This window comes from Lepidochelys kempii, chromosome 28 (assembly GCF_965140285.1).
Source record: "Lepidochelys kempii isolate rLepKem1 chromosome 28, rLepKem1.hap1, whole genome shotgun sequence".
Lineage (NCBI taxonomy): Eukaryota > Metazoa > Chordata > Testudines > Cheloniidae > Lepidochelys > Lepidochelys kempii.
This window is the reverse complement of record NC_136407.1, coordinates 2,837,989-2,862,583: the sequence shown is the minus strand read 5'-3', so window position 1 is coordinate 2,862,583 and position 24,595 is coordinate 2,837,989. Positions and strand designations below refer to the sequence as shown.

General features: G+C 66.7%; 1 protein-coding gene across 4 annotated transcripts; it reads right to left on the bottom strand.

The window, feature by feature from the left end:
• Positions 1 to 332: 332 nt before the first annotated feature.
• On the bottom strand, positions 333 to 24,595 carry PER1 (period circadian regulator 1). 4 transcript variants are annotated; one of them, XM_073326765.1, is made up of 23 exons: positions 24,548 to 24,595; positions 14,195 to 14,545; positions 12,531 to 12,629; positions 10,565 to 10,719; positions 10,252 to 10,373; positions 9,920 to 10,121; positions 9,328 to 9,379; positions 8,481 to 8,623; positions 8,281 to 8,359; positions 7,920 to 8,026; positions 7,104 to 7,257; positions 6,872 to 6,980; positions 6,647 to 6,778; positions 6,068 to 6,176; positions 5,761 to 5,917; positions 5,321 to 5,448; positions 4,572 to 4,757; positions 3,472 to 3,663; positions 2,866 to 3,386; positions 2,418 to 2,589; positions 1,571 to 1,775; positions 922 to 1,072; positions 333 to 829 (listed from the first exon to the last, which is right to left on the bottom strand). In XM_073326765.1, exons 1-23 carry the CDS (start codon positions 24,589 to 24,591, stop codon positions 629 to 631), a joined length of 3,771 nt encoding a protein of 1,256 aa, XP_073182866.1. In that variant the 5' UTR covers positions 24,592 to 24,595; the 3' UTR covers positions 333 to 628. The 4 variants fall into 4 exon arrangements, with proteins under 4 accessions (XP_073182866.1, XP_073182865.1, XP_073182869.1 ...); XM_073326764.2 differs by lacking the exon at positions 24,548 to 24,595 and adding an exon at positions 17,779 to 18,419; XM_073326768.1 differs by lacking the exon at positions 24,548 to 24,595 and adding an exon at positions 14,858 to 14,934.

Below are 24,595 nucleotides of genomic sequence, written 5' to 3'. Positions count from 1 at the left end.
GCGGGCTGAGAGCCAGGACTCCTGGGTTCTCTCCCCGGCTCTGGGAGGGAAGTGGGGGCTGGTGGATTAGAGCAGGGCGGGCTGAGAGCCAGGACTCCTGGGTTCTCTCCCCGGCTCTGGGAGGGAAGTGGGGGCTGGTGGATTAGAGCAGGGCGGGCTGAGAGCCAGGACTCCTGGGTTCTCTCCCCAGCTCTGGGAGGGAAGTGGGGGCTGGTGGTTAGAGCACAGACTGCAACCAGGTGGGCAATGGGGCTGGGGAGGCGCGTCAGGGGCTGCGGGCGGCGCGGGGGACACGCCGCTCCCTGGGAACGGCCCACAAAGGAGGCCGCGGATCTCGCTGGGACGTTGCCGCCCGCTGGGGACAGCCGCGGCCGTAGTTTATTGTCCCGCCTTTTCGTACAAAAACACACCTTCCAAAAATAAATACTCCGCCCTGCGCAGAGCCGGTCCCGGCCTCCCGGGGGCGCCCGCGGGCAGGGTAGGGGCCGGAGCAGGGCCTGGCTCGGCTGGGCCTGGCTGAGTCCCGGGGCCGAGGCCGGGCCAGCACGTCTGGTCCATCCCGCGCAGTGGCCGGCTCTGAGGGGCAGCCGGCGGTGGCTGGGAGCGTGGGGCGAGGCGGGCTCGGGGCTCAGCCTGCGTTTTCAGTGCCCGCCTGAGGCTGGGCTGGCTGCCCGGCCTCCTCCTCCTCCATGGCCGTGTCCGGGCAGGGGGGGGCGCTGCTGCCCTCCTCCATGGGCTCCAGCGTGGCGCTCAGCTCCATGGCGTGCGACTCCGTGTCGAAGAGGGGGGCCAGGCGGGGGGCTGGGTGACTGCCACAGTCCAGGCAGGCCTGGGGGGGGAAGAGCAGGAGAAGCGGGTCAGTGCGCCCAGGGCACCCCCTACCTGGCGGCCAGGGAGCTGGGTGGGTCCGGGCCCCCTCACCGTGACGTTGATGGCCTTCGGCAGCAGCCCCTTCTTCACCCAAGGGTGCACCGCGGCCAGCTCCTTCTTCTGCTCCTCGGTGAAGCGCGGCTGGTGCTTCTGCATCTCCCGCAGCTTCTCCCGGTCGGCCTGGAGCACGGCGGCCGTGGGGCTGCGGGGCACAGAGCAGCGTCAAGGGGGGTGACCCGGCCCTGCCTCCCCTCTCAGCGCTGCCCCCTGCCTGCCAGGCTCCCACATGCCCCCGCCAGCTCCCCCCTTCACTCTGGCCCCGATCGCCAGCCTGGCCTCTGCCCCCCAGATCTGCTCCCCCCCCGCCCCAATCCCCAGCCCTGCCTCTGACCCCAGATCTGCTCCCCCCAATCCCCAGCCCCGCCTCCGCCCCCCAGATCTGCGCCCCCATCACCTCCACCCCTCTCCCCGATCTCCAGCCCCACCGCTGTCCCCCAGACGTGCTCCCCAATCACTTCACCCTCACCCCGATGGCCAGCCCGGCCTCTGCCCCGCATATCCCTGCCGCCTCCCCCGATCTCCGTACCCCCTTGTTTGCTCCCTGGAGGGGCAGGTGCCCCAGGGCAGCTGCTCGATCCTCTCCCGCCCCCCGCCCTGCCCTCCCGGCTGCGGGCTCAGGCCAGGGGTCCCTGGCACTCACCGGGCAGGCAGCTGGTAGGTCATCATCACCTTCTCGTCCGTGTTGGCCATGAGCAGCCAAAGGGGGTCCTGCAGCACATACTTGACGAACTGCTCGCCAGCCCCGCCCACGCCCCCGCCCACGCCCGGCGGCTGCCCCGCCCGCTCCGGCTCCGACGAGTCGATGCTGCCGAAGTACTTGCTGGTGTGGCTGCTCTTACTGCTGGCTGCACGGGGCCGGGGAGGGGGGAAACAGAGGGGAGGCAGGAGAGGAGGGCAAATCAGCACCAGAGCCAGGGAGAGAACCCAGGAGTCCTGGCTCCCAGCCCCCCCTGCTCTAACCCACCAGCCCCCACTCCCCTCCCAGAGCCAGGGAGAGAACCCAGGAGTCCTGGCCTCCCCTGCTCTAACCACTGGACCCCACTCTCCTCCCAGAGCCAGACAGAGAACGCAGGGGTCCTGGCTCCCAGCCCCCCTGCTCTAACCCACCAGCCCCCACTCCCCTCCCAGAGCCGGGGAGAGAACCCAGGAGTCCTGGCTCCCAGCCCGCCCTGCTCTAACCGCCAGCCCCCACTCCCCTCCCAGAGCTAGGGAGAACCCAGGAGTCCTGGCCTCCCCTGCTCTAACCACTGGCCCCCACTCTCCTCCCAGAGCCAGGCAGAGAACCCAGGGGTCCTGGCTCCCAACCCCCCCTGCTTTAACCCACCAGCCCACACTCGCCACCCAGAGCCGGGGAGAACCCAGGAGTCCTGACTGCCCTTGCTCTAACCACTAGCACCCACTGCCCTCCAGGAGCTGGGGAGAGAACCCAGGAGTCCAGGATCCCCCACCAAAGCCTCAAGCCCATCCCCTCCCAGCCCATCGCTTACTGGTGCCGCAGGCTGAGGTACTGCCCCCCCCGGAGCCAGAGCCGGAGCCCATGGAGCCGCTGCCCGAGGCGGCCGAGCCGGTCCCGGAGCGCGAGTCCTCCTGCAGCAACAGGTCCAGCAGGTCGCTGGAGCTGGACAGGGCGTCGTTGTTGGAGGAGTCGTGAGCTTCCACCTGCCGGGACAAGGGGCGGGGGGGGGGGGGGGGGAAAGAGAGGAGATCAGGACTGACCTGGGGGGCTGCACACGCACCTCCCCAAAACACAGGGCTGGTAAGTGCCAGAGCCGGGGAGAGAACCCAGGAGTCCTGGCTCCCAGCCCTGCCTGCTCTAACCACTAGACCCCACTCCCCTCCCAGAGCTGGGGAGAGACCCCAGGAGTCCTGGCTCCCAGCCCCCCCCCCGCTCTAACCACTAGACCCCAGTCCCCTTCCCAGTGGGCGGCTCCTTACCAGGCAGGTTTCCTTCTGCGGGCCGAGCTCGCCGGCCCCCGGCGGCCCGCCGGCCCCACCGCTTCCCAGCCCGGGCTGGCCACCGGGCACCTCCTGCCGCTCGGCCGCCTTGGGGGCCTCCTCCATCTGCAGCAGGTTGAGCTGGAGCGGGGAGCTGCAGCGGGAGTCGAAAGGGGGCGAGTGGGGCCGCTCAGGCGTGGTGGAGCGCGAGGCCTCAGGGGGGCCGAAGGGCTCCCCCCCGAAGGGGGCCGGGAAGTACGGCGGGGGCAGAACGTAGTTGGGCAGCATCAGGGCCACCACGGGGGCCACCAGAGGGGCAGGGAAGTGGGGGGGGGGCTCAGTGGGGGGCTGGCTGGGCGGGAAGACGGGCACCACGGTGGGGAAGGGCAGGGGGGGGGCCGCGGTGGGCCAGGGGCCGGGGGGAGGCGAGGAGCCGGTGCTGTCCGACGCCTTGTGCTGCTTGACACGCTTGGCCTTGGATTTGCTGCGCCGGCCGGCGCCCCGCCGTGGGCCGCGGTGCCCTGCCGGGAGAAGACAAGGCGGGGGGTTAGCGAAGGGGGCGGGGAGCCGGGCACGAGCCCCCCCTCGCCCCCGGATACAGCCCACCTGGCTCGGCGCCCTGCCCGGCTGGCGAGTCGAAGACATGGAGCTGGCTCAGCTCCTGGAAGCGGGTGAGGAAAGCCAGCTCCTCCTGCTGGGTGTGGACGGACAGCACCTCCTTGGTGAGCCCCACACAGCGGTACTGCTCCCGGTCGGGGGCGGGCGCGGCCCCGGGGCCCTCCTCCAGCATCGCTGTGTCTGGGGAAGAGACCAAGGGGGGGGGGAGGGGTCAGCTGGGGGGGGCCGCCGCAGACAGGGAGAAACAGCGGCCAACAGCGAGCGAGCGGCAGAGCCGGGGATGGAACCCAGGAGTCCTGGCTCCCAGCCCCCTCTAACCATCAGCCCCCAGGACCCTCCCAGAGCCAAGGATAGAACCCAGGAGTCCTGGCTCCCAGCCCCCTCTAACCACTAGCCCCCACTCCCCTGCCAGAGCCAGGGATAGAACCCAGGAGTCCTGGCTCCAGCCCTTCCCCCTACCATGCCATCAGTACCCAGGGGAGGACCCTGTGTGGGGGCTCCCCGCAGCTGAGGGGCCGTTGCCAAGCAGCTGTGCTTTGTTTGGGGACCCCCAGCCCCCACCCCCAGCCCAGCGGGGGCTTCGCCAGCGACTCGGCCGCCATCAAGGAAGGAAACAAAGGAGGGAAAAAGAGATGTCAGCTGGAGGCAAAAAAAGAAGAAAGAAAATCCACTGGGGGAGGGCCACGAATCCAGCGGCCAGCCCGGCCCCGGCCCCCCCCAGGAGTCACCCACAGGGCTGTCCTGACGGCAGGCGTGGGGGAAGGGGGAAAAAGGCAAATTAAACCCAGCACCCCCGCCCCTGAGAGCCGTGGAAGGAAGAGGTTATGCGGGGGGGGGGAGAGGGGAGCAGAGGCTGCTGGGGAGATGACCCCCCCCGAATATTATGCTGCTACTGAGACGTGGCGGAGATGGGGGGGGCCCTGACGGCAGGGGGAGATCCGGGCGGCTCTCTGCCGCAGCCGGGGGGCGGGGGGGGGGGCAGATCCAGCCAGCCGGAGTCGCCCAGCGCGGGGGGCCGGGCGGGGGGCCGACGCGGCCCCGGTCCGGGCCCCTCCCGTGCCCAATTCCGGGGCTGCCCCCTCCCGTACCCGATTCCGGGGCTTTCTTATCTCCCACGTGGACGATGGTACTGCTGAAGCTACACTGACTGGTGACGGACACCACGCTTTCGGCTTTGCTGGGCAAGGCCAGCGGGGCCAGCGGGGGTCCCACCGCCGCGGCGGGTTCCTCCTCCTCCCTCCTGGGCTGGCTCGGCTGCATTTCCTCCGCCGCATCTGTTCAAAGAGACAACGAGGGGTTAATGAGGGGAGCGGAGGGGCGGGGCGCCACGGGCCCCGGGGAGGGCGAGAAATAAAACGAACCACCACTGAAAAAAAACCTTCCGGGGCCATTTTCCTCGGGGCGGGGGAAAACGGGGCCACGGTGCCGAACGGTGGCCCCAAATCGTTTCGATTTCAAGGGCGTTTCGGTGTCGGGAGCCGGCCAACTTTTCCACCCGCCCCGGCTTTAACGCGCCGAAGGGAGGGACGTCCGCGGCGCCGAAGGGAGGGACGTCCGCGGCGCCGAAGGGAGGGACGTCCGCGGCGCCGAAGGGAGGGACGTCCGCGGCGCCGAAGGGAGGGACGTCCGCGGCGCCGGCCGAATTTCCCCTTTTCTGGCCCAGCAGGGGGAAAACCAGCTGGAGATCTCGGGCCGTTAGCAGCAGCTGCCCCCGGCCAGCACCAGGACCCCCCTCCATCGAGCCCCGTCAGCAGCAACAGGGTAATATCCAGAGGGAGAGACAGGGCAGCAGGCAGGCTGAGGAGGGTAGGGGGCAACCCGGCAGGGGGGACGATACCTTTTGCCGAGCTGGACGGCTCCCTGCCTGCCCTCTGTTTGTCGTCGTCGGAGTTGGAGGAACCGGTGTAGGACGAAGAGCCGCATTTCCGCTTCACCCGGCTGGGGATGTTGCAGCTTTCCAGATACCTAAGAAAAAGCCACAGGGACCAGAGTTAGCGGGGCCAAGGGATCCTTATATAGCCAGCCGCCCCGCCCCAGAGGTGGCTGCATCTCGGCGCCAGGCGAGGTGTCCCTGGGTAACCAGCCGCCCCGCCCCAGAGGTGGCCGCATCTCGGCACCGGGTCCCTGGGTAACCAGCCGTCCCTCCCCAGAGGTGGCCGCATCTCGGCGCCGGGTCCCTGGGTAACCAGTCACCCCAGAGGTGGCCGCATCTTGGCGCCGGGTGACCCCCCCAGTGCGGGGACCGGCTCTGTGATGGGGTCTCCGGTCCCTCCTCACCTGATGATCCCGTCCAGGCAGTTGATTTGCTGGTAGGAGTAACTGGAGGCCTCCTTCCTGCCCGACTCCTCGGAAGCCACCACGTGGCCCGGGCCCCGCTGCACCTCACAAGGGGCCTCCCTGCCCAGCCCGCCACCATCCTGGGGTGTCCCCGGGCCTGCAACGAGAGGGGAGCCCGGTTCAGCTGGAGCGGCCTTCGATCCGCCCCCCACGTGTCTCCCAAGTGACTGGGGGTGACCAAAGAGGGGCTGGTACCCAGGATGGCAAACCCGTCTCCCCCCGGCCTCAGGAGCCCCAGGGCTCTCACCTGCGCGGGGGGGCTTGGCAACCGGCGGCTTGGCGCGGGACTCGATGAACACCTGCTGGCCCTGGTTCTTCACCATGTGCACGTCCTTGCAGAACTGCTGGAAGGTCATCTGCGGACAGGAGGTGGGGTCAGGGCAGCGGGAAGGAGGCCCTGCTCCCACTCTCCCCCATGCTCCCCCCCACTCTCACTACTAGCCCCCACTCCCCTCCTAGAGCCGGGGAGAGAACCCAGGCATCCTGGCTCCCAGCGCCCGCTGCCCTCCCAGAGCCAGGGAGAAAACCCAGGAGTCCTGGTTCCCAGCCCTCCCCGCTCTCACCACTGGCCCCCACTCCCCTCCCAGAGCCGGGGAGAGAACCCAGGCATCCTGGCTCCCAGCCCCCGCTGCTCTAACCACCAGCCCCCACTCCCCTCCCGGAGCCGGGGACAGAACCCAGGAGTCCTGGCTCCCAGCCCCCGCTGCTCTAACCAGCAGCCCCCACTCCCCTCCCGGAGCCAGGGAGAGAACCCAGGAGTCCTGGCTCCCAGCCCTCCAGCTCTAACCGCCAGCCCCCACTCCCGTCCCGGAGCCAGGGCTCTTACCGGCCGCTGGGCCTGCGTCTCCTCGGCGGGGAGGCCGTTGCTGTCGCTGGAGGAGGCCGCGCTCAGGAACTGCTCGTGGGACGCGTTGCTGGCCAAGCTGCAGAGCCCCACGGAGCCATTGCTGTGCACAGGCTGCGGGGGGGCGGGAGGGAGGCAGAGTGGGGGGTTAGCAGCCGGAGGGAGGCATCTCGGGGTGGGGGGGGCTAAGGAGGGAGCGCGGCCCACCTGGAGGAGCAGCCGGCGGATCTGCTCTGAGAGCTCCTGGACGTCAGGCTCCAGCGGCCGCATCTTGAGCGCCTTGGGGGCCGTGAAGACGTCTTCATTGAGGGGACCCCTGCGCGGTGCGGGAGGAGAGAAGGGTCAGGGGGAGGCGGGGCGGGCCCGGGAACCGCGAGCCGGCCGGAGATCCTCGGAGGCGGGGGGTCTCCCCCCCGGCCAGGCAGGGCCCGGGACTCACGTGCGCACTTTGTGACGCCCCATGACGAAGGAGACCTTGCGGCTCCAGGGGTTGACGAAGCTGGACCAGCTGGTGTCGATGGTGACGTACTCGCCGTTGCGGGTGCAGAAACGGAGCGGGGAGTGGTCGAAGGGCTGCCCGCCGTACTGGAGAACTGGGGGGGCAAAAGGAGGAAGAGGGATCAGTGTCTGAGACACACACACCCCACTCCCCTCCCAGAGCTGGGGAGAGCACCCGGGAGTCCTGGCTCCCAGCCCCCCCTGCTCTAACAACTACACCCCACTCCCTTCCCAGAACTGGGGAGAGAACCCAGGAGTCCTGGCTCCCAGTCCCTTCTGCCCGTGGCCTCTCCAATGCAAGGAACTCACTAAGCAAGACACGGCCAGAGGATGCCAGTTGGTGAAAACCCCCCAAGGCCAGGCTGATCTGGGGCGGGGACAGGGGATTCCTTCCTGACCCCAAACTGGCAATCCGTTGGACCCCAAGCAGGTGAGCTAGCCCCATCACCCAGACAGCTTGGGAGCGGTTTTATGTGCCAGCAAAGGTCACCAGCCCACCTGGGAGCTGAGCTCGGACATTTCAAAGGAAGGTGGAAAAAAAAATCCCAGAACAGATTTTGCCAGTTGCCCGCGGGGAGGAATCTCCCTTCCTGACCCCGGCAGGCTCCAGGCTGAAGCCCTGAAGCATGAGAATGGATTAGCGTCAGCATCCGAACGGGGAGCTGCAAATGACGCTCACCCTTTGGTTCTTCCCCCCAGGCACCCTTGGGATCCCCCCTTTCCCACTCAGACACCCCCAGGGTCCCCCCCCACTCACTTTTTTTGTGGATGGCCAGCATGAGCGGCCTGTCCTCCGGGTGCAGGTAGAAGAGGACGGGCGTGCCAATCAGGTCCTGGGGGAGGTAACCCAGCAAGGGGGCAGCCCTGGGAAATCAGACGGGCACCGTGAGCTGGCGTTCCAGGGCGGGCCCCACCACCCACCAAGGTCCCAGCCTCGACAGGACCCGCAGCCCAGCTACAGAGAAGGTTGACCCAAAGCGACAGGCGGTTAGGGGGCGGCGCTGGCCCGCAGGGGACCCTTCAAGCTTCGCGGTGGTGCTGGATCCGGTGCTGGGGGGCAGCCCGGATACACAGAAAGGGTCTCCCCCGCCCATCCCGGGCTCGGCCAACTTGCTCACCTCTCGTCCACGTCCTGGAACAAGCAGCTGGGGGTGTGCCTGGTGGTGAAGATCCGCTTATCGGTCGGGATCCGGGGAGCTGGGGCGGGGAAGAGACGCAGGCTGGGGTTAGGACACAGGCTGGGGGTCACAGGAAGGGGCCGAGGGGCTCTCCCTTGGCCTGTCCGCCCCCCAAGCCCTGTTCCCCCGCCCCAGCTCACCTTCGTATCCCGAGTGGATGAGCTCGGCGACGAGCAGGCAGCAGGGCTGGCCCTCGGCGCTGTCCGAGGGGCGCACCTTGGCCAGGTAGGGGGTGAGCCGGAAGGGGGAGTAAGACAGCTCCCGCCCACGGGCGCGGCCTCCGCTGAGAAACAAACGCCTGCAATAAGACCAGAGGCCAGAGGAGACCGGGACCAACCAGCAACGACAACCGCAGGACCCCTCTGCCCCAGCCCCCCGGCACTGGGGGGCCGCCCGTCCCAGTCCCAGATCCCCTCCTCCCGGGCACGGCTGGGAACATGGCATGTGGGGTCCCCTTCCCCACCCCAGATCCCACCCTCCCGGAAGCGGCTGGGAACATGGGGTCCCCGCCCCAGATCCCCTAGGCACTGCTGGGAACACGGGGTGTGGGGTTCCCTTCCCTCCAGATCCCCCAGCTTCCAGGGAGCTGCTGTGAGCACGGGGTGCCCTGCCCCTCCCGGTGGCACTGCCCATGCTGAAGGGAGCGAGTGGGAAGGGGGCGCAGACAGGATCAGCTCGGCTTCCCCAAACAGAGGGGAGCTTGGGGCGGGAGCAAGCCTGGGCCCAAGCAGACCGATCCGGGGCCGGCTGAGATATTCCTCCCCGTTCACCAACTTGAGGAGCTCCCGTCTCGCAGCCTGGAAAGGCTGGAATGTGGGGCACAAGGCCACAGGGGGCCCGGTGCAGCAGAGGGCGAAGGGGAGCTGGCTGGGGTCTGCCGCGTGGGATCTGAACGCCGGGCACGACCCAGCACCCAGGGGCCCCCCCAGCACTGCACCCCCTCACCCCGTCCGAGATGACACCCAGCCTGCTGCAGCTGAAACTCACCTGATCCGGCAGAAGACTGATTTCTCTTGGGTGTAGCCCACGGCGGCAGCAGCTGGGCACAAAGACCGAAGGGCAGGGGGTGAGCGGGGGCTAGGAAGGCTCTTATGTGCCCCTCCCAGAGCTGGGGGAGAGAACCCAGGAGTCCTGGCTCCCAGCCCCCTGCTCTAACCACTAGACCCCATGCCCCTTCCAGAACAGAACCCAGGAGTTCTGGCTCCCAGCCCCCTGCTCTAACCACTAGACCGCACTCCCCTCCCAGAGCTGGGAAAGAACCCAGGAGTCCTGGCTCCCAGCCTCCTGCTCTAACCACTGGACCCCACTCCCCTCCCAGAGCTGGGAGAGAACCCAGGAGTCCTGGCCCCCCTGCTCTAACCACTAGACCTCATGCCCCTTCCAGAACAGAATCCAGGAGTCCTGGCTCCCAGCCCCCTGCTCTAACCACTAAACCCCACTCCCCTCCCAGAGCCGGGAGAGAATCCAGGAGTCCTGGCTCCCAGCCCCCCTGCTTTAACCACTGGACCCCAGATGGGCATCTGAGAAGACCCTGGCCCCGGATCCCACCCCCCACGCCGCCCCGGTCCCAGGCACTCACTGGCCGAGGTGCAGGTGCTCCAGGAGGGCAGGTGGTAGGGGGCGGTGGAGGCGTAGAAGATGCTGACGTCCTGGGGGGCCAGGAACTCGGCGAAGGTGGCCCCCTTGAAGACCTCCCTCTTGCAATGCAGGACGAGGGCCGCCTGGTCCGAGATGTACAGGATCTTGCCGGTGACAAAGGAGACGGCCACGGCGAACGTGTCCTGCGGGGAGAGGGGGCAGTTGGGAGGCAGGGCGGGGCAGCGGGCGCGGGCTGGGGGGGGAGACGGACGGGGCTTGCAGGGCCGGGGAGGGGGGATCCCGGGAGCCGGGGCCCCCGCGGGGGGCACTCACGGGGTTCTTGCGGGTGTACTCGGAGGTCATGCCCTCCAGCTCGGCGACGGTGTAACTGGCCACATCCAGGTGGCAGGGCTGGCTCTCGTCGAGGGTCCACTGCTGGTAGTAGTCGTGGCTGGCTGCGGGGGGGGGGAGCAGAGAGCCCATCAGCGCTGGGAGCGTGGGCACCTCCTGCCCGCCACGGGCCGGGCACGGCTCGGCCGGCCCTGCCCGGCAGCCTCCGTTGTGCCACACCGCGGGCGGGCGGGTCCCTTTGGGATCTCGCCCCCCCCGCTCCCCCAGGCCCGCCGCGCCCCGCCGCGCCCCCTACCTTGGACCCGTTTGACGCAGGACAGCGCGTACTGCAGGGTGGCCAAGGTGCCCGACTGGCCCTTGCCGCGTTTCTCCGAGGGCAGCCGGATCTTCATCTCCTTCAGCGCCTTCATCAGCTCCTTCTGGGTCTTCACCCGCGCGGACTGCTCGCTGCTGCAGGGGGGATAGGGGGGTGGTGAGCCACCGGCCCAAGCCCCCTCCACCAGCACCGCGAGGGGCAAAGGGCGGTGCCCAACACCCCCCCGCTGGGGGGTAGCCGCACACCACCCGGCCGCAGGGAGGGGGAAGGAGTTGCCCACGGTCACGTTGTGGGACCGTGGCTGACCCAGGAAGAGAACCCAGGAGTCCCGGCTCCCAGCCCCCCACCCCCATACTAACCCACCGCCCCCCTCCCAGAGCTCGGGAGAGAACCCAGGAGTCCCGGCTCCCAGCCCCCCACCCCCATACTAACCCACCGCCCCCCTCCCAGAGCTCGGGAGAGAACCCAGGAGTCCTGGCTCCCAGCCCCCCAATCCCCCCCAGAGCTCGGGAGAGAACCCAGGCGTCCCGGCTCCCAGCCCCCCACCCCCATACTAACCCACCGCCCCCCTCCCAAAGCTAGGGTGAGAACCCAGGAGTCCCGGCTCCCAGCCCCCCACCCCCATACTAACCCACCGCCCCCCTCCCAGAGCTCGGGAGAGAACCCAGGAGTCCTGGCTCCCAGCCCCCCAATCCCCCCCAGAGCTCGGGAGAGAACCCAGGAGTCCCGGCTCCCAGCCCCCACCCCCATACTAACCCACCGCCCCCCTCCCAAAGCTAGGGTGAGAACCCAGGAGTCCCGGCTCCCAGCCCCCCACCCCCATACTAACCCACCGCCCCCCTCCCAGAGCTCGGGAGAGAACCCAGGAGTCCTGGCTCCCAGCCCCCCAATCCCCCCCAGAGCTCGGGAGAGAACCCAGGAGTCCCGGCTCCCAGCCCCCACCCCCATACTAACCCACCGCCCCCCTCCCAAAGCTAGGGTGAGAACCCAGGAGTCCCGGCTCCCAGCCCCCCACCCCCATACTAACCCACCGCCCCCCTCCCAGAGCTCGGGAGAGAACCCAGGAGTCCTGGCTCCCAGCCCCCCAATCCCCCCCAGAGCTCGGGAGAGAACCCAGGAGTCCCGGCTCCCAGCCCCCACCCCCATACTAACCCACCGCCCCCCTCCCAAAGCTAGGGTGAGAACCCAGGAGTCCCGGCTCCCAGCCCCCCACCCCCATACTAACCCACCGCCCCCCTCCCAGAGCTCGGGAGAGAACCCAGGAGTCCTGGCTCCCAGCCCCCCAATCCCCCCCAGAGCTCGGGAGAGAACCCAGGAGTCCCGGCTCCCAGCCCCCACCCCCATACTAACCCACCGCCCCCCTCCCAAAGCTAGGGTGAGAACCCAGGAGTCCCGGCTCCCAGCCCCCCACCCCCATACTAACCCACCGCCCCCCTCCCAGAGCTCGGGAGAGAACCCAGGAGTCCTGGCTCCCAGCCCCCCAATCCCCCCCAGAGCTCGGGAGAGAACCCAGGCGTCCCGGCTCCCAGCCCCCCACCCCCATACTAACCCACCGCCCCCCTCCCAAAGCTAGGGTGAGAACCCAGGAGTCCCGGCTCCCAGCCCCCCACCCCCATACTAACCCACCGCCCCCCTCCCAGAGCTCGGGAGAGAACCCAGGAGTCCTGGCTCCCAGCCCCCCAATCCCCCCCAGAGCTCGGGAGAGAACCCAGGCGTCCTGGCTCCCAGCCCCCCACCCCCATACTAACCCACCGCCCCCCTCCCAAAGCTAGGGTGAGAACCCAGGAGTCCCGGCTCCCAGCCCCCCACCCCCATACTAACCCACCGCCCCCCTCCCAGAGCTCGGGAGAGAACCCAGGCGTCCTGGCTCCCAGCCCCCACCCCCCTCCCAGAGGCAGGGCGAGAACCCAGGCGTCCTGGCTCCCAGCCCCCACCTCCCGCCTACCTGCACCCGCTGGTGGAGGGGTTGTCCTGCTCGGAGCTGGTGCTCAGCAAGCTGTAGGCGATGGAGCTGGTGGGGGGCGATGGGCTCTGGGAGTTGGTGCTGCGAGGGGGCGGGAGAGAGACGGGGGCTGTTCAGAACCCGGAGGGGCCGCCGCTCTTTTCGGGGGGGGGGAATCAGAGCTAGCAACCCAGGCCCCCATGGGCACCCCTTCCCCCCCAAAATGCCAGGCACAAATGGGCAGAGGGGCTCCTCCCCCCATTCCCAGGCTGGGGGGGGCACAGACCACACCCATCACCTAGGTCACCCTGACCTGCCTTCTAGACACCCCACCATCCCCACTCCCTCCTCTTCCCGGGATGGATCCCCCACACTCCCGCCCTACGCCTGCGTGTCACACCACACCAGCCCTGCCTCTGCCCCCGGACGCCAGGGTCCACAAACGTGGCGAGGCGTGCCGGCAGCCGGCCCATGCCCCCGGATGCTGGGGGTCCGCGAACCGGCCCGCGCCCCTCCATGCCCCCGGACGCCAGGGTCCACAAACGAGGCGAGGCGTGCCGGCAGCCGGCCCATGCCCCCGGATGCTGGGGTCCGCGAACTGGCCCGCGCCCCTCCATGCCCCCGGACGCCAGGGTCCACAAACGAGGCGAGGCGTGCCGGCAGCCGGCCCATGCCCCCGGATGCTGGGGTCCGCGAACCAGCCCGCGCCTCTCCATGCCCCCGGACGCCAGGGTCCACAAACGAGGCGAGGCGTGCCGGCAGCCGGCCCATGCCCCCGGATGCTGGGGTCCGCGAACTGGCCCGCGCCCCTCCATGCCCCCGGACGCCAGGGTCCACAAACGAGGCGAGGCGTGCCGGCAGCCGGCCCATGCCCCCGGATGCTGGGGTCCGCGAACCAGCCCGCGCCTCTCCATGCCCCCGGACGCCAGGGTCCGCGAACTGGCCCGCACCCCTCCATGCCCCCGGACGCCAGGGTCCACAAACGAGGCGAGGCGTGCCGGCAGCCGGCCCATGCCCCCGGATGCTGGGGTCCGCGAACTGGCCCGCGCCCCTCCATGCCCCCGGACGCCAGGGTCCACAAACGTGGCGAGGCGTGCCGGCAGCCGGCCCATGCCCCCGGATGCTGGGGTCCGCGAACTGGCCCGCGCCCCTCCATGCCCCCGGACGCCAGGGTCCACAAACGTGGCGAGGCGTGCCGGCAGCCGGCCCATGCCCCCGGATGCTGGGGTCCGCGAACCAGCCCGCGCCTCTCCATGCCCCCGGACGCCAGGGTCCACAAACGTGGCGAGGCGTGCCGGCAGCCGGCCCATGCCCCCGGATGCTGGGGTCCGCGAACTGGCCCGCGCCCCTCCATGCCCCCGGACGCCAGGGTCCACAAACGTGGCGAGGCGTGCCAGCTGCTAGCCCATGCCCCTGGATGCTGGGGTCCACCAGCCGGCCTGAGCCCCTCCGTGCCCCCAGGGTCCGCGATCCAGCCCATGCCCCTCCATGCCCCCGGACGCCAGGGTCCACAAACGTGGCGAGGCGTGCCGGCAGCTAGCCCATGCCTCTGGACGCCGGGGTCCGCCAGCCCGCCTACGCCCCTCCGTGCCCCCGGGGTCCACGAACCGGCCCGCGCCGCTCCGTGGTCCCGGACACCGGGGTCCGCACCCCTCCCCACGCCCTACCTCTTGCTGCTCTCGGTGGTCTCCAGCAGGGCCGAGTCCTTGCCGTTCCCGCTGCTGCTGCAGTCGCTCCGCAGGGAGTCCCGGCCGTGCGACTCGTTGCCGCTGGACCCGTTGCTGTTGGCGTCCATGTCGTCGGTGGCCCGGCCCTGGGGCTCGGCCCCTCGCTGGGCCCGGGTCCGCCGGGGGGCTCCAGAGTTGGCCCCAATCACACTTGCCCCCTCGAAGGGCGTCTGGCCCGGCTCGCAGCTGGCACTCATGATCGGGGAGGACCCGGGGACATCACCCGGCCCGCGGGGAGGAGCAGGGGTCGGGGCAGGAGACGGATCTGGTCGGAGAAGTCGTAGGCTGTACCTGTGAGAGCAGAGGGGGGCAGGTGGTTAGAGGCACCGGGCCCCCCACCGACTCATAGATCCAGCCAACACCAAGAGGCTGCGGGGGGACCCCCCCACCCCGGGGCACTTCCCCGCACCGGCTCCTGGGGGATGGATCGACTTTGACACAGACCCTTCCTCCGCCACCCTGCTGGCTCTTAACCCTAAATTCACCCCCCATTTCCTGAGCCCAGCCAGCCCTGGCAAACATCCCCTGCACCCGAGGCGTGGTGGATGAAAGGAACTCTCCATCAGACCCCATGGCACACGGATAGGCAGGGTTATTACTCACCAAAAATACACTGCTAAGGGACAAACGCTGCCCAGAGCCCGGGAGAGAACCCAGGAGTCCTGCCTCCCAGCCCCACTGCTCTAACCCACCAGCCCCCACTCCCCTCCCACAGCCAGGGAGAGAACCCAGGCGTCCTGGCTCCCAGTTCCCCCTGCTCTAACCACCAGCCCCCACTCCCCTCCCAGAGCTGGAGAGAAAATGCAGGAGTCCTAGCTCCCAGTCCTCCCTGCTCTAACCACCAGCCCCCACTCCCCTCCCAGAGCCGGGGAGAGAACCCAGGAGTCCTGGCTCCCAGCACCCCCCCCTGCTCTAACCACTAGACCCCACTCCCCTTCCAGAGCTGGGGAGAGAACCCAGGAGTCCTGGCTCATAGTCCACGCCTCCTCTCCCCTGCATCACTTCCGACAGCCAGGCCAGAGCCCCTGGGTGTCGTTTGGACGCACCCCAGATGTCGGCCCCTTTCTCCCGAGCCCACGGGGCCCACGGCAGCCCAGTGAGCGCTTAGCCCAGTGAGCCGCCGTGGGTCTATTTCAGGGCCCCAAGCCGGCCTATTCTTAGCGCGGCTGTTTGCTCTCAGCCTGATTGGGGCCACGAGGCGCTTGACGCTCGGCCGGGAAGCTCTTCGCTCGCCACCTGGCTATATTTAGCCCCCGTCCGAGAGACGGGGGGAGCCGAGCCGAGCCGATCTGGGCCGGAGCCAAAGGGTTTGTACACAGAGAGTTGGCAAAGACGCCGTGGAACGACCCGGAGCCGCCCATTTCGTGGCCGCGAGGGCCGCCCGGCTGCAGGGACCCCCGAGAGCCCCACGAAGACTCGCCCATTTCACATTGCCTCCTCTGCTTTAGCGACCAGGCAGGGCCCGAGCACCGCGGGCCACGTTGCCCTGGCAACAAGAGGCAGCGATGGGGGAAGTCAACCCCGGTTACCAGAGAAACTGCAAATTGGGCTCTCGGGTCCTGACAGATACATACACCAACAAATGGATTTTTTTTTTAAATGCTTCTTTGGACAGACAGACATTGGGGATGGACAGACAGATGGACAGACACCTTTACTGCTGGACACCCAGATCTTCTGGATGCGAAAAGCAAGGGACCTGATCCCACAGTTAACGGAGCCGAACCAAAGGTGTGGACCACCTCAACTCCTCACCGTGACCGGGATGAGCTGTGTGGGTGCTCAGCCGTTTTGGAAAGGGGAGCCTTTATATTTAAGGGGCGCCACCACAGCTTTGAGGAGCCTCACTTTACGAGCCCAGCTTCGGCCTAAAACTTTACACCGATTCGGTTGACCAAGTGCTTGCCTACACCCCAACTGGCACAGAAGGAGCTCAGTCCGTTTAGATGCACACCTGTAATGACTTGGGTGAAAGTCTGTATGTGGCCGCTTATTCTGGAGTAAGAACACCCTGTTCAGATTTCGTTTACACTAGCAATGGAGTGAATTCAAATCAGACCAGGGCGCTCTTACTCCAGATTAAGGACTCAGATACACACCAAAGATGTATTGCTTTAACTACCCCAGAACTGTTCTGATTCGGATATCCTTTAAGGTTGCTCCCAATTGACTGGAACTGGAATATAGTGTGTCCACACGGCGTGGTGGGTGAGTGAAATTAAGATGTTTTAAAGACAATGATAATCACACCTTGATTCAATAGCCCTGAATCAATAATAAGAGAGAAAATAACAGCTCAGAGTTGGCCCGGGGGAGGGGGAAAATAATCTACCTTTTCTAAAGACAACACTAAACCTATCACTTGCCAGGATTACACACACACACACACACACACACACAGAGAGAAACAGGCAACAGCTGCAAACGCATGGAGAAATGGGTACAGACACACACAGCAGGAGAAAAACACAATAGCTACACACAACACACTTATTTAGCAGGGAAAGACATTCCTAAGCAAGCAAGCCCTGACCTGGCTGCATCTGCAACCCAGGTACAACTGCTGCGAAGGGGCTGTGAGTGTCTACACCAGAACCTTGCATCCATTTAATTTAAGGGGAGAGATTTTAAACCGATTGACACTGGTGCAAAGGGCTGCGCGGACACTTTTACGGCTTTCGTTGGGCTTATCGTGGGTAGCTACTTGAAACCAACAATAAGCCAACCCCAATCCGAAACAGCCCCCACCCTGGGGTTCGCACCAGCTGGACTAAATTGGTTTAAAAACCCGATTTAAGTGGAACCAGTGGCAAAGCCTAAATACAAACCCTAAGGGGTCAGGGGGAGGGAAACAACTGGTGTCTCCCCGCAGAGAGAAAGTAAATTTCAGCTCCTGCCTGTCTGACAAGCTCAGGAAAGAAGGAATCAAAAACCACAGACCCGCTTGCACAGCTGACTAGATTTTAAACACGACTTTCGAGAGCCACTCCAAAACACATCAAGTCACCCACGACCCCGTCCCAAGCTTCAATTGCCGCCCCCTCCCCAAGTTACAGCTCTTGCAGCCTTTTCCTTGTGTTGTCTAACACATTTGCTAAAGCGCACCCGACAAACCAGCCACCCCTCTCTCCAAAGCGGGCGCCCACCTATCCCGCACCAGCTTCCCACCCCCTGACCTGGCTGCACTGCAAAACCTCGCCCTACAAAAAAAAAAAAGTTATATACACACAGCTTCCCGGGGCCAATTAGTATGCCAGTGACAAAGGCCAAGGGCAGGGAAACAGTGGGCTGGCACACCCTGCCTTGGAAAGCGGGACAGTGGGAACGACCGCTCCCTTTGCGGAGAGAACATTTTGTGCTGGCAGAACAAATCCCCGTGCGTCAGCTCCGGGGAGGAGCCCGCAGCCCTAGATCTGACGGGCTGCAGAGGGGGAGGGAAGGTGGTGAGGACCGGGGAGAGCCCGCAGCCGCCAAAGGGGGCAAATGCATAGAAATCTGGGCGGGCGGGCGAATTTCACACTCACAGTGACAGCGGTGAGTCTCTGGTGACTTTGGTGCTGCAAACCCCACCACGGCCGGCCTGTTCCTCCTGCCTGCCCAGGGCTCCAGGGTGCATCCTCCACAGCCGGGCGCCCCCGAATTGCCACCAGCGCCCGGCCGCTCTGGCAGAGACGCTGTCCCCAGTTGTGTAACACCCGGCGGCCTCGGCATTGGCCGGCCGCCGGGTGATGTCAGCGCCGTGTTACACATACCCGCACGTGGACCGTGGTGCTGTCACCCCAGGTTCCGGGGCGGCGCTCATTGGCTGAGCGGGCCGGCCAATGGGAGCCAGGCCTCCTCGCATAATCAGCCAGCGAAAGCATCAACAAACCTCGTGCCAGCTGCTGGCAGGGCATCAAAAAAAAAAAAAATCAGATCAGGGGGAAAAACAGAGCCAAGTAGGATGTGCCAGGATTTTTGCTGTAAGGCCCTACAGGGCTGGTAACGAGGCAGATTTCGGGGGGTTCCCGGGCCAGGACAACTGGAGATTTCCCCAATTTCCACAAACTGCGGGGCGGGAAGACCCACAATTCAATACAAAAATCTCACCCGGATCCTTTCTAACCCTTTCACCCAAGGTCCTTAAAAACCCACCCTGGATCCATCACCCGGCCCCTACAAAAACAAAACCCCATTCCAGAGACGCCCGCTCAAACGGCTCACTCACGGTCACCGGCTGCCCCAGGCCCGTCACTTCCCGATGTTCCCCAAAGAGACGAGAACTGAGATGCAGAGATCACGGGAGGCGGATGCAAGGGGGGGGTTGGACCCAGCCCACAAGACCACGCTGGTGAAGTCTTTTTTCACATCCCCGGCCTTAGCTGCTCACAATAAGAAAGGGGACAGGGGCGGGGCAGGACCCAACTATTTGTTCAGGGTTTGTACAGCTCCGAGCGCCTCTCGGGTAGTCAATAGGCAGACTGCAGGCCAAATGCCAGGACCAAAGAGAGACAGATCGCACCGGGAAGATGGGAAAGCCACTCAGTAGCAAGCAGCAGGCAGGAGCATGGCCTTGGTAAATATTATTTATTTCAGCAGATAAGAGATCCCCGAACAAGAGGCACAGAGGAAACACAGCCTGAGCACGGAGGCAAAGGCGTGTGCAGCCGGGAGGGGCGAAAATATTGACTTTGGCCCACGCTGGCTGATAAGGTGTCCCCTCCGAAGCAGCCTGCTGATAAATATTTGCGTTGTCGGCAAATACGAGGAAAGAGGAGCACTCAGCCGGGGGCCCCAGAGCAAACCCTCTGCTCCTGGCACAGCCCAGAGAGTTGGGTCTGCAAACCCAAGCCCCGCCAGGGCCGGAAATGGAGCCGCCGAGAGATCTCGCTTGTATGGTCCCCACAGTACACGAGCGCCTCCCGGTCTTTCATGCATTTATCCTGGCAACCCCCTGGGAGGCAGGGTGATCATCCCCATTTTATAATTGGGGAAACTGAGGCACAGACCAGCAGCACAGGTTTGAGGCCCCTGGGCCCTGTCCCCCAATCTTGCCAAACATCCTGTTCTCTAACCGCATGCTCTGCGGGACAGGGGCTGGCTGCCCCGAGGCCTTGAGACACACCACTGCAAACCAGCACTGCAGCGGTTGGGGCGGGGGGACGGGGATGGGACCGTTTTGCTATGCTACCATCTCCTGCCTGTTTCCCCACTGCACCACGGAAAAGGCGTGCAGCCAGCCTCAGTTTCCCTTGCAGACGGCTCTGAGGCCAAAGGCCTGGCACCCCCAGGACTCGGACAGGGCCCTTTTTGCTGCGGATGGGAGGCCCGGGTCCCCCACCTCAGTCCTCATCACGAAAACCGGAGCCCTGCTGGATTCACACCCACGCTCCCCTCCACTCAGCCGCAGCGAGAGGCGCCCGCAGGTCAGGAGAGGCCCCCCTCCCCGCCGGCTACATTGTTTCCTGCCGCCTGGAGACACCTCACTCATCTGCAGGCCCATTCTCCCGCCACCCCCACCGGCCCTTTGATGCAGGGCTCTGGAGAGTGGCGGCCCCCCTAACCTCGCCCACTCAGGGGAAGTGCCGTGTTCCTGCCAGGGGTTAATTACACAGGGTGGGCGAGGGGATGACACAGCCGGAAGGGAAAGAATGCTCTGAAGAGTTCACTGCTCCCCCTCCCAGAGCCGGGGAGAGAACCCAGGCGTCCTGGCTCCCAGCCCCCACTGCTCTAACCACTAGACCCCACTCTCCTCCCAGAGCCAGGGAGAGAACCCAGGCATCCTGGCTCCCAACCCCCACACCTTCTAACCACTAGGCCCACCGCCTGGGGCGGAGCCACACACCCTGCGTCTCCTGCACCCGGTCAGCTGTAACCAGAGCCCCCCTGAGCCAGATTCCTGACATAACCAGGTCACCCGCTCGGGGCTGCAGCGGCTCCATTCACAGGGGCCCTTATGTAACATTTCCCAGCCAGGTACCTGCCGGGCAGCTCCTTACACAACGCGCCAGCCCCCCGGGGGGGCTTTCCAGGAGCCGCGGCGTCACCGGAGCCGCGCGCCTGCCACTGGCCTGTACCCAGGAGGGCGGAGGATGCGGGGCAGGCATAAAAGCTGCCCGCCCCGGACCCTGCGTGTGCCATGTGGCAATAAACCAAGGCAGAGTGCTGGGAACACCGTGTTCTCTCGGCTTAACCACAGGCTGGTCGGGAGCCAGCGACTCCCGCCCCTGCTCTCACATGCTAAGTTATTCCTTGGCTGCTCCCAGAGCCAGGGAGAGAACCCAGGAGTCCTGGCTCCCAGCCCCCCCTGCTCTAACTCACCAGCCCCCTCTCCTCTCCCAGAATCAGGGAGCCACCACTGTGGGTAGACAGACACACGCTATCTCGCTGAAATCAGCGGCCGGGGTGGGGGCAGGGGGGGATGATGTCTGGGTGGGTTTATTGCCCATCTGTTGTATACAGCTGGTCTTAGCATACTCCAAGCCTCAGTGTAGACGTGCCCCGGACCTCACCCCTTCTCTGCCCCACCAAAACCCACTCCAGCACCACCCCTGCCGTCGGGCCTCGAACCGACAGCAGCCCCAATCCGCCAGGCCGAGCGAACCGGGACTCGTAGCTAGGTGGGACTGGAGACCAGCCAGCGGCGGAGCAGCAAGCAGGAGGAGGAGCCCTGCACGTGGGAAAACACGGCACCATGCCCCCGCCCTGCTAACACACCCCTCTGTGCCAACAAATACCAACCGCTCCAGTAACCTCTGCCCTACTGTATTTTTTATTATGGCAATTTCGCGGGCTAACACACACCAGGGCTAGGGAAGGATTGCAACATTTACAGTAACCCCGGCACTCTGGCTCTTTCCAAAACAACCCGTGATGTGCAGAAATCTCGCCAGCGTGCTTTTAGCCTGCCCGGTGCGAACAGCCCTCGATTTCCTGGGACGCGCGGGAGATTCGGCGTCCCCAAACACGGGGCAGAATTTCGCTGGCTTTGTGCAAAGCCCCAGGGCTAGTGCCAGACGATCGGGCTCTCTCCTGGAGCGGGAGGAGGAGACGTGGTTACGTTCCTCCGGGTCATCCCGAGCCGGACAAGACCAGCCTCTTTTAGGAACGGAACCGACGGCGTTTAATTCGGGCCTGGGGAGCGGTAAGGCTCCCAGGAAGAACCCTTGATCCTCTTGACGGTCCGGGGCATGGATGTTCTCTGCCGTAATCCGTACGCCGGCAGCCCATCATCGGCTAAGCTGGCTTTTTTAGGTGGCACATCTTGTGCCCCAATCCGTCCCCCGTCCGGTGCGTACTATTCTGCCCCCCTCTAAGGTCAAAGGGCACTGAAGAATCCAGCACCGGGCAGGCCTGCAGGGTGCATGCTGTCTCCTGGCTGGCGGACAGGGCTCCTCTTCTTTGAGCCCAGGAGGGACCGGGATGGAAAATGTCAGCCCGGCTCTTTTCGGTAGAAAGCTGGGAGATTTCCCAAAAGGAGAGGGGGTATTTATTAGGCCCAGTAACTGGCAAGGAAGGACTGTGAGACCTGCCCCCCTGGGTCTTCACGGAGCCTAGCAACCCCAAAAAGCTGCAAGCCAGGACTCCTGGGTTCTCTCCCCAGCTCTGGGAGGGAAGTGGGGTCTAGTGGTTAGAGCGGGGGGGGGGGTGGGAGCCAGGACTCCTAGGGCTTTGCCATTGTGTGCTCCTGCGTCACTATCCTTGACGCGCACACACACAGAGAGACACACAAAGAGAGCAGTTCACACACAGAGCAAGGGTGGGGGGAAAACGCGCCGGGAGCCTCCTGGGGCCGCGCCACGCGAACAGCCCTCGCCCCCCGACATGCTGCTCTCCCGGGGCTGTGGGCTGGCCGGGGAGGGGGGGGGATCACACAATGACTCAGTCGCCGAGGCGAGCTGGCCCGGATTACATAAGCCACTCGCGGCGATTATGAAAGGGGCCCACACGCACTTGTCAGCCCCAGCGACAGGGGCCAGCCAGCTCACCCGCAGGGGGGCTCTCTCCATTCCCCCCCTCCCACCCCAGAGCGCGGCAAGAGGCTAGCCAGGTGTGGGCAGCTGAGATGCAGCCAGCTCTGGGGTGGGGCACTGATTGTAGCACCACGGTCACGCCCCCTACGGAAGCAGGGGAGGGGCCCCTGAACAGCTCCGCTCACCCCACAAGAGGAATCCACCCTCCGCTGCTCAGACCCCCACAAGCCCTGTCTGGGAGTCCCGCAAAACTCCCCCACGATGCCGTCAGCTCCCAATGCACCCTCATCAGCCCCTCTCCCATGCACAACTCCTAGCAACTTAGCATGCCCCCGGCCCCCCACACAGAGCCTCCAGCTCCTAGTGACCCCCAGCCTGCCCCCATGTCAGGAACATTCAGAGGAGAGGGGTGTGAAGCTGTGTCCATGAGGAGGTGGCTGAGGGGAGGTGCTCCCCCCACAGCGCCTTCTCCCATAGACCCCCAACTCCACCCCCCCTGCTGATGCCCTACGGGACCCCCACCCCCATAAACCCAGCCCCCCAGAACCTCCCCATCCCCTCTGCCCTACATAACCCCGAGCCCCCCACAGAGACGCCAAGGCCAGCCCCTGACTTCCCAGCTCCTCCCCATCCTACAGACAGCCCCAAATCCCTTCCCCCTCCCCATGGATGCCCCCAATAGAAATCCCAGCCTCTCTGCACTATGGGACCCCCTCATGCCAGCCCCTCCCCCTATGGGCACCCCTCCAGGCTACCCCTGCCCCCCCACAATAAAGGACCTTTCCAGCCACCCCTCAGCCCTATGAAATCCCCCAAACTTCTTAGCTCCTCCCCTTATGGACCCCCTCATAGCTCCTCTGCACCCCCATGCTCCCCAGCCTCTCTACCCTATGGGACCCCCAACTCCCAAATCCTAGCCTCTCACCCAGCCCCTCTACTCCCCTCACCCTAGGGATCTCCAGCCTCTCTGCCCTATGGGACCCCCACACCGCGCTATCTCAGAGTGGGACCCCAAGCCCGCATGGAATCAGCCACCCAGTCCCTGTACCTTACCAGACTCTCTGCCCTACGGGACCGCCAGCCCCCACGGACTCCAGCCCACCAGCCCCTAAGTCCTACAGGACTCCCGGCCCCACGGGACTCCCGGCCCCACGGATCCCCCTCCCCGACCCCACGAGACCCCCAGCCCCACGGATCCCCTCTCCCCGACCCCACGGGACCCCCGGGACCCCCAGCCCCACGGATCGCCCCTCCCCGGCACCACGGGTCCCCGGCCCCATGGATCGCCCCTCCCCGGCACCACGGGTCCCCCCGATACCCCTCTCCCCGGCCCCACGGGACCCCCGATTGCCCCTCCCCGGCCCCACTGGGCCCCCGGCCCCATGGATAGCCCCTACCCGGCCCCACGGATCGCCCCTCCCCAGCCCCACGGGAGCCCCGGCCCCATGGATCGCCCCTCCCCGGCCCCACGGGAGCCCCGGATCGCCCCTCCCCGGCCCCACGGATCGCCCCTCCCCGGCCCCACAGATCGCCGGCCCCACGGATCGCCCCTCCCCGGCGCCCCGGGATCCCCGGCCCCACGGATCGCCCCTCCCCGGCCCCACGGATCGCCCCTCCCGGCCCCACGGGACCCCCGGCCCCACGGATCGCCCCTCCCCGGCCCCCCGGGATCCGCGGCCCCACGGATCGCCCCTCCCCACGGATCGCCCCTCCCCGGCCCCCCGGGATCCCCGGCCCCACGGATCGCCTCTCCCCGGCCCCCCGGGATCCCCGGCCCCACGGATCGCCCCTCCCCGGCCCCACGGGACCCCCGGCCCCACGGATCGCCCCTCCCCGGCCCACGGGACCCCCGGCCCCACGGATCACCCCTCCCCGGCCCACGGGACCCCCGGCCCCACGGATCACCCCTCCCCGGGCCCACGGGACCCCCGGCCCCACGGATCGCCCCTCCCCGGCCCCACGGGACCCCCGGCCCCACGGATCGCCCCTCCCCGGCCCACGGGACCCCCGCCCCCACGGATCGCCCCTCCCCGGCCCCACGGGACCCCCAGCCCCACGGATCGCCCCTCCCGGCCCCCCGGGACCCCCGGGACCCCCGAATCGCCCCTCCCGGCCCCACGGGACCCCCGGCCCCACGGATCGCCCCTCCCCGGCCCACGGGACCCCCGCCCCCACGGATCGCCCCTCCCGGCCCCACGGGACCCCCAGCCCCACGGATCGCCCCTCCCGGCCCCCCGAATCGCCCCTCCCGGCCCCACGGGACCCCCGGCCCCACGGATCGCCCCTCCCGGCCCCACGGGACCCCCGCCCCCACGGATCGCCCCTCCCCGGCACCACTCACCGCGGCGCCGCTCCCCGTCTGTCCCTCCGGCAGCTCAGCTCCATGCCC

Bases quoted from the DNA above. Each gene is read 5' to 3' on its own strand.
- PER1 (XM_073326764.2), bottom strand. From the start codon at position 17,870: ATGCACCCTGGAGCCCTGGGCAGGCAGGAGGAACAGGCCGGCCGTGGT. The intron at 7,258-7,919 runs GTGAGTGGGGGG...TTGCCCCCCCAG, and splicing joins GCTGGCCATCCACAAAAAAA to TTCTCCAGTACGGCGGGCAG. The intron at 1,776-2,417 runs GTAAGCGATGGG...GGCCCCGTGCAG, and splicing joins TACCTCAGCCTGCGGCACCA to CCAGCAGTAAGAGCAGCCAC.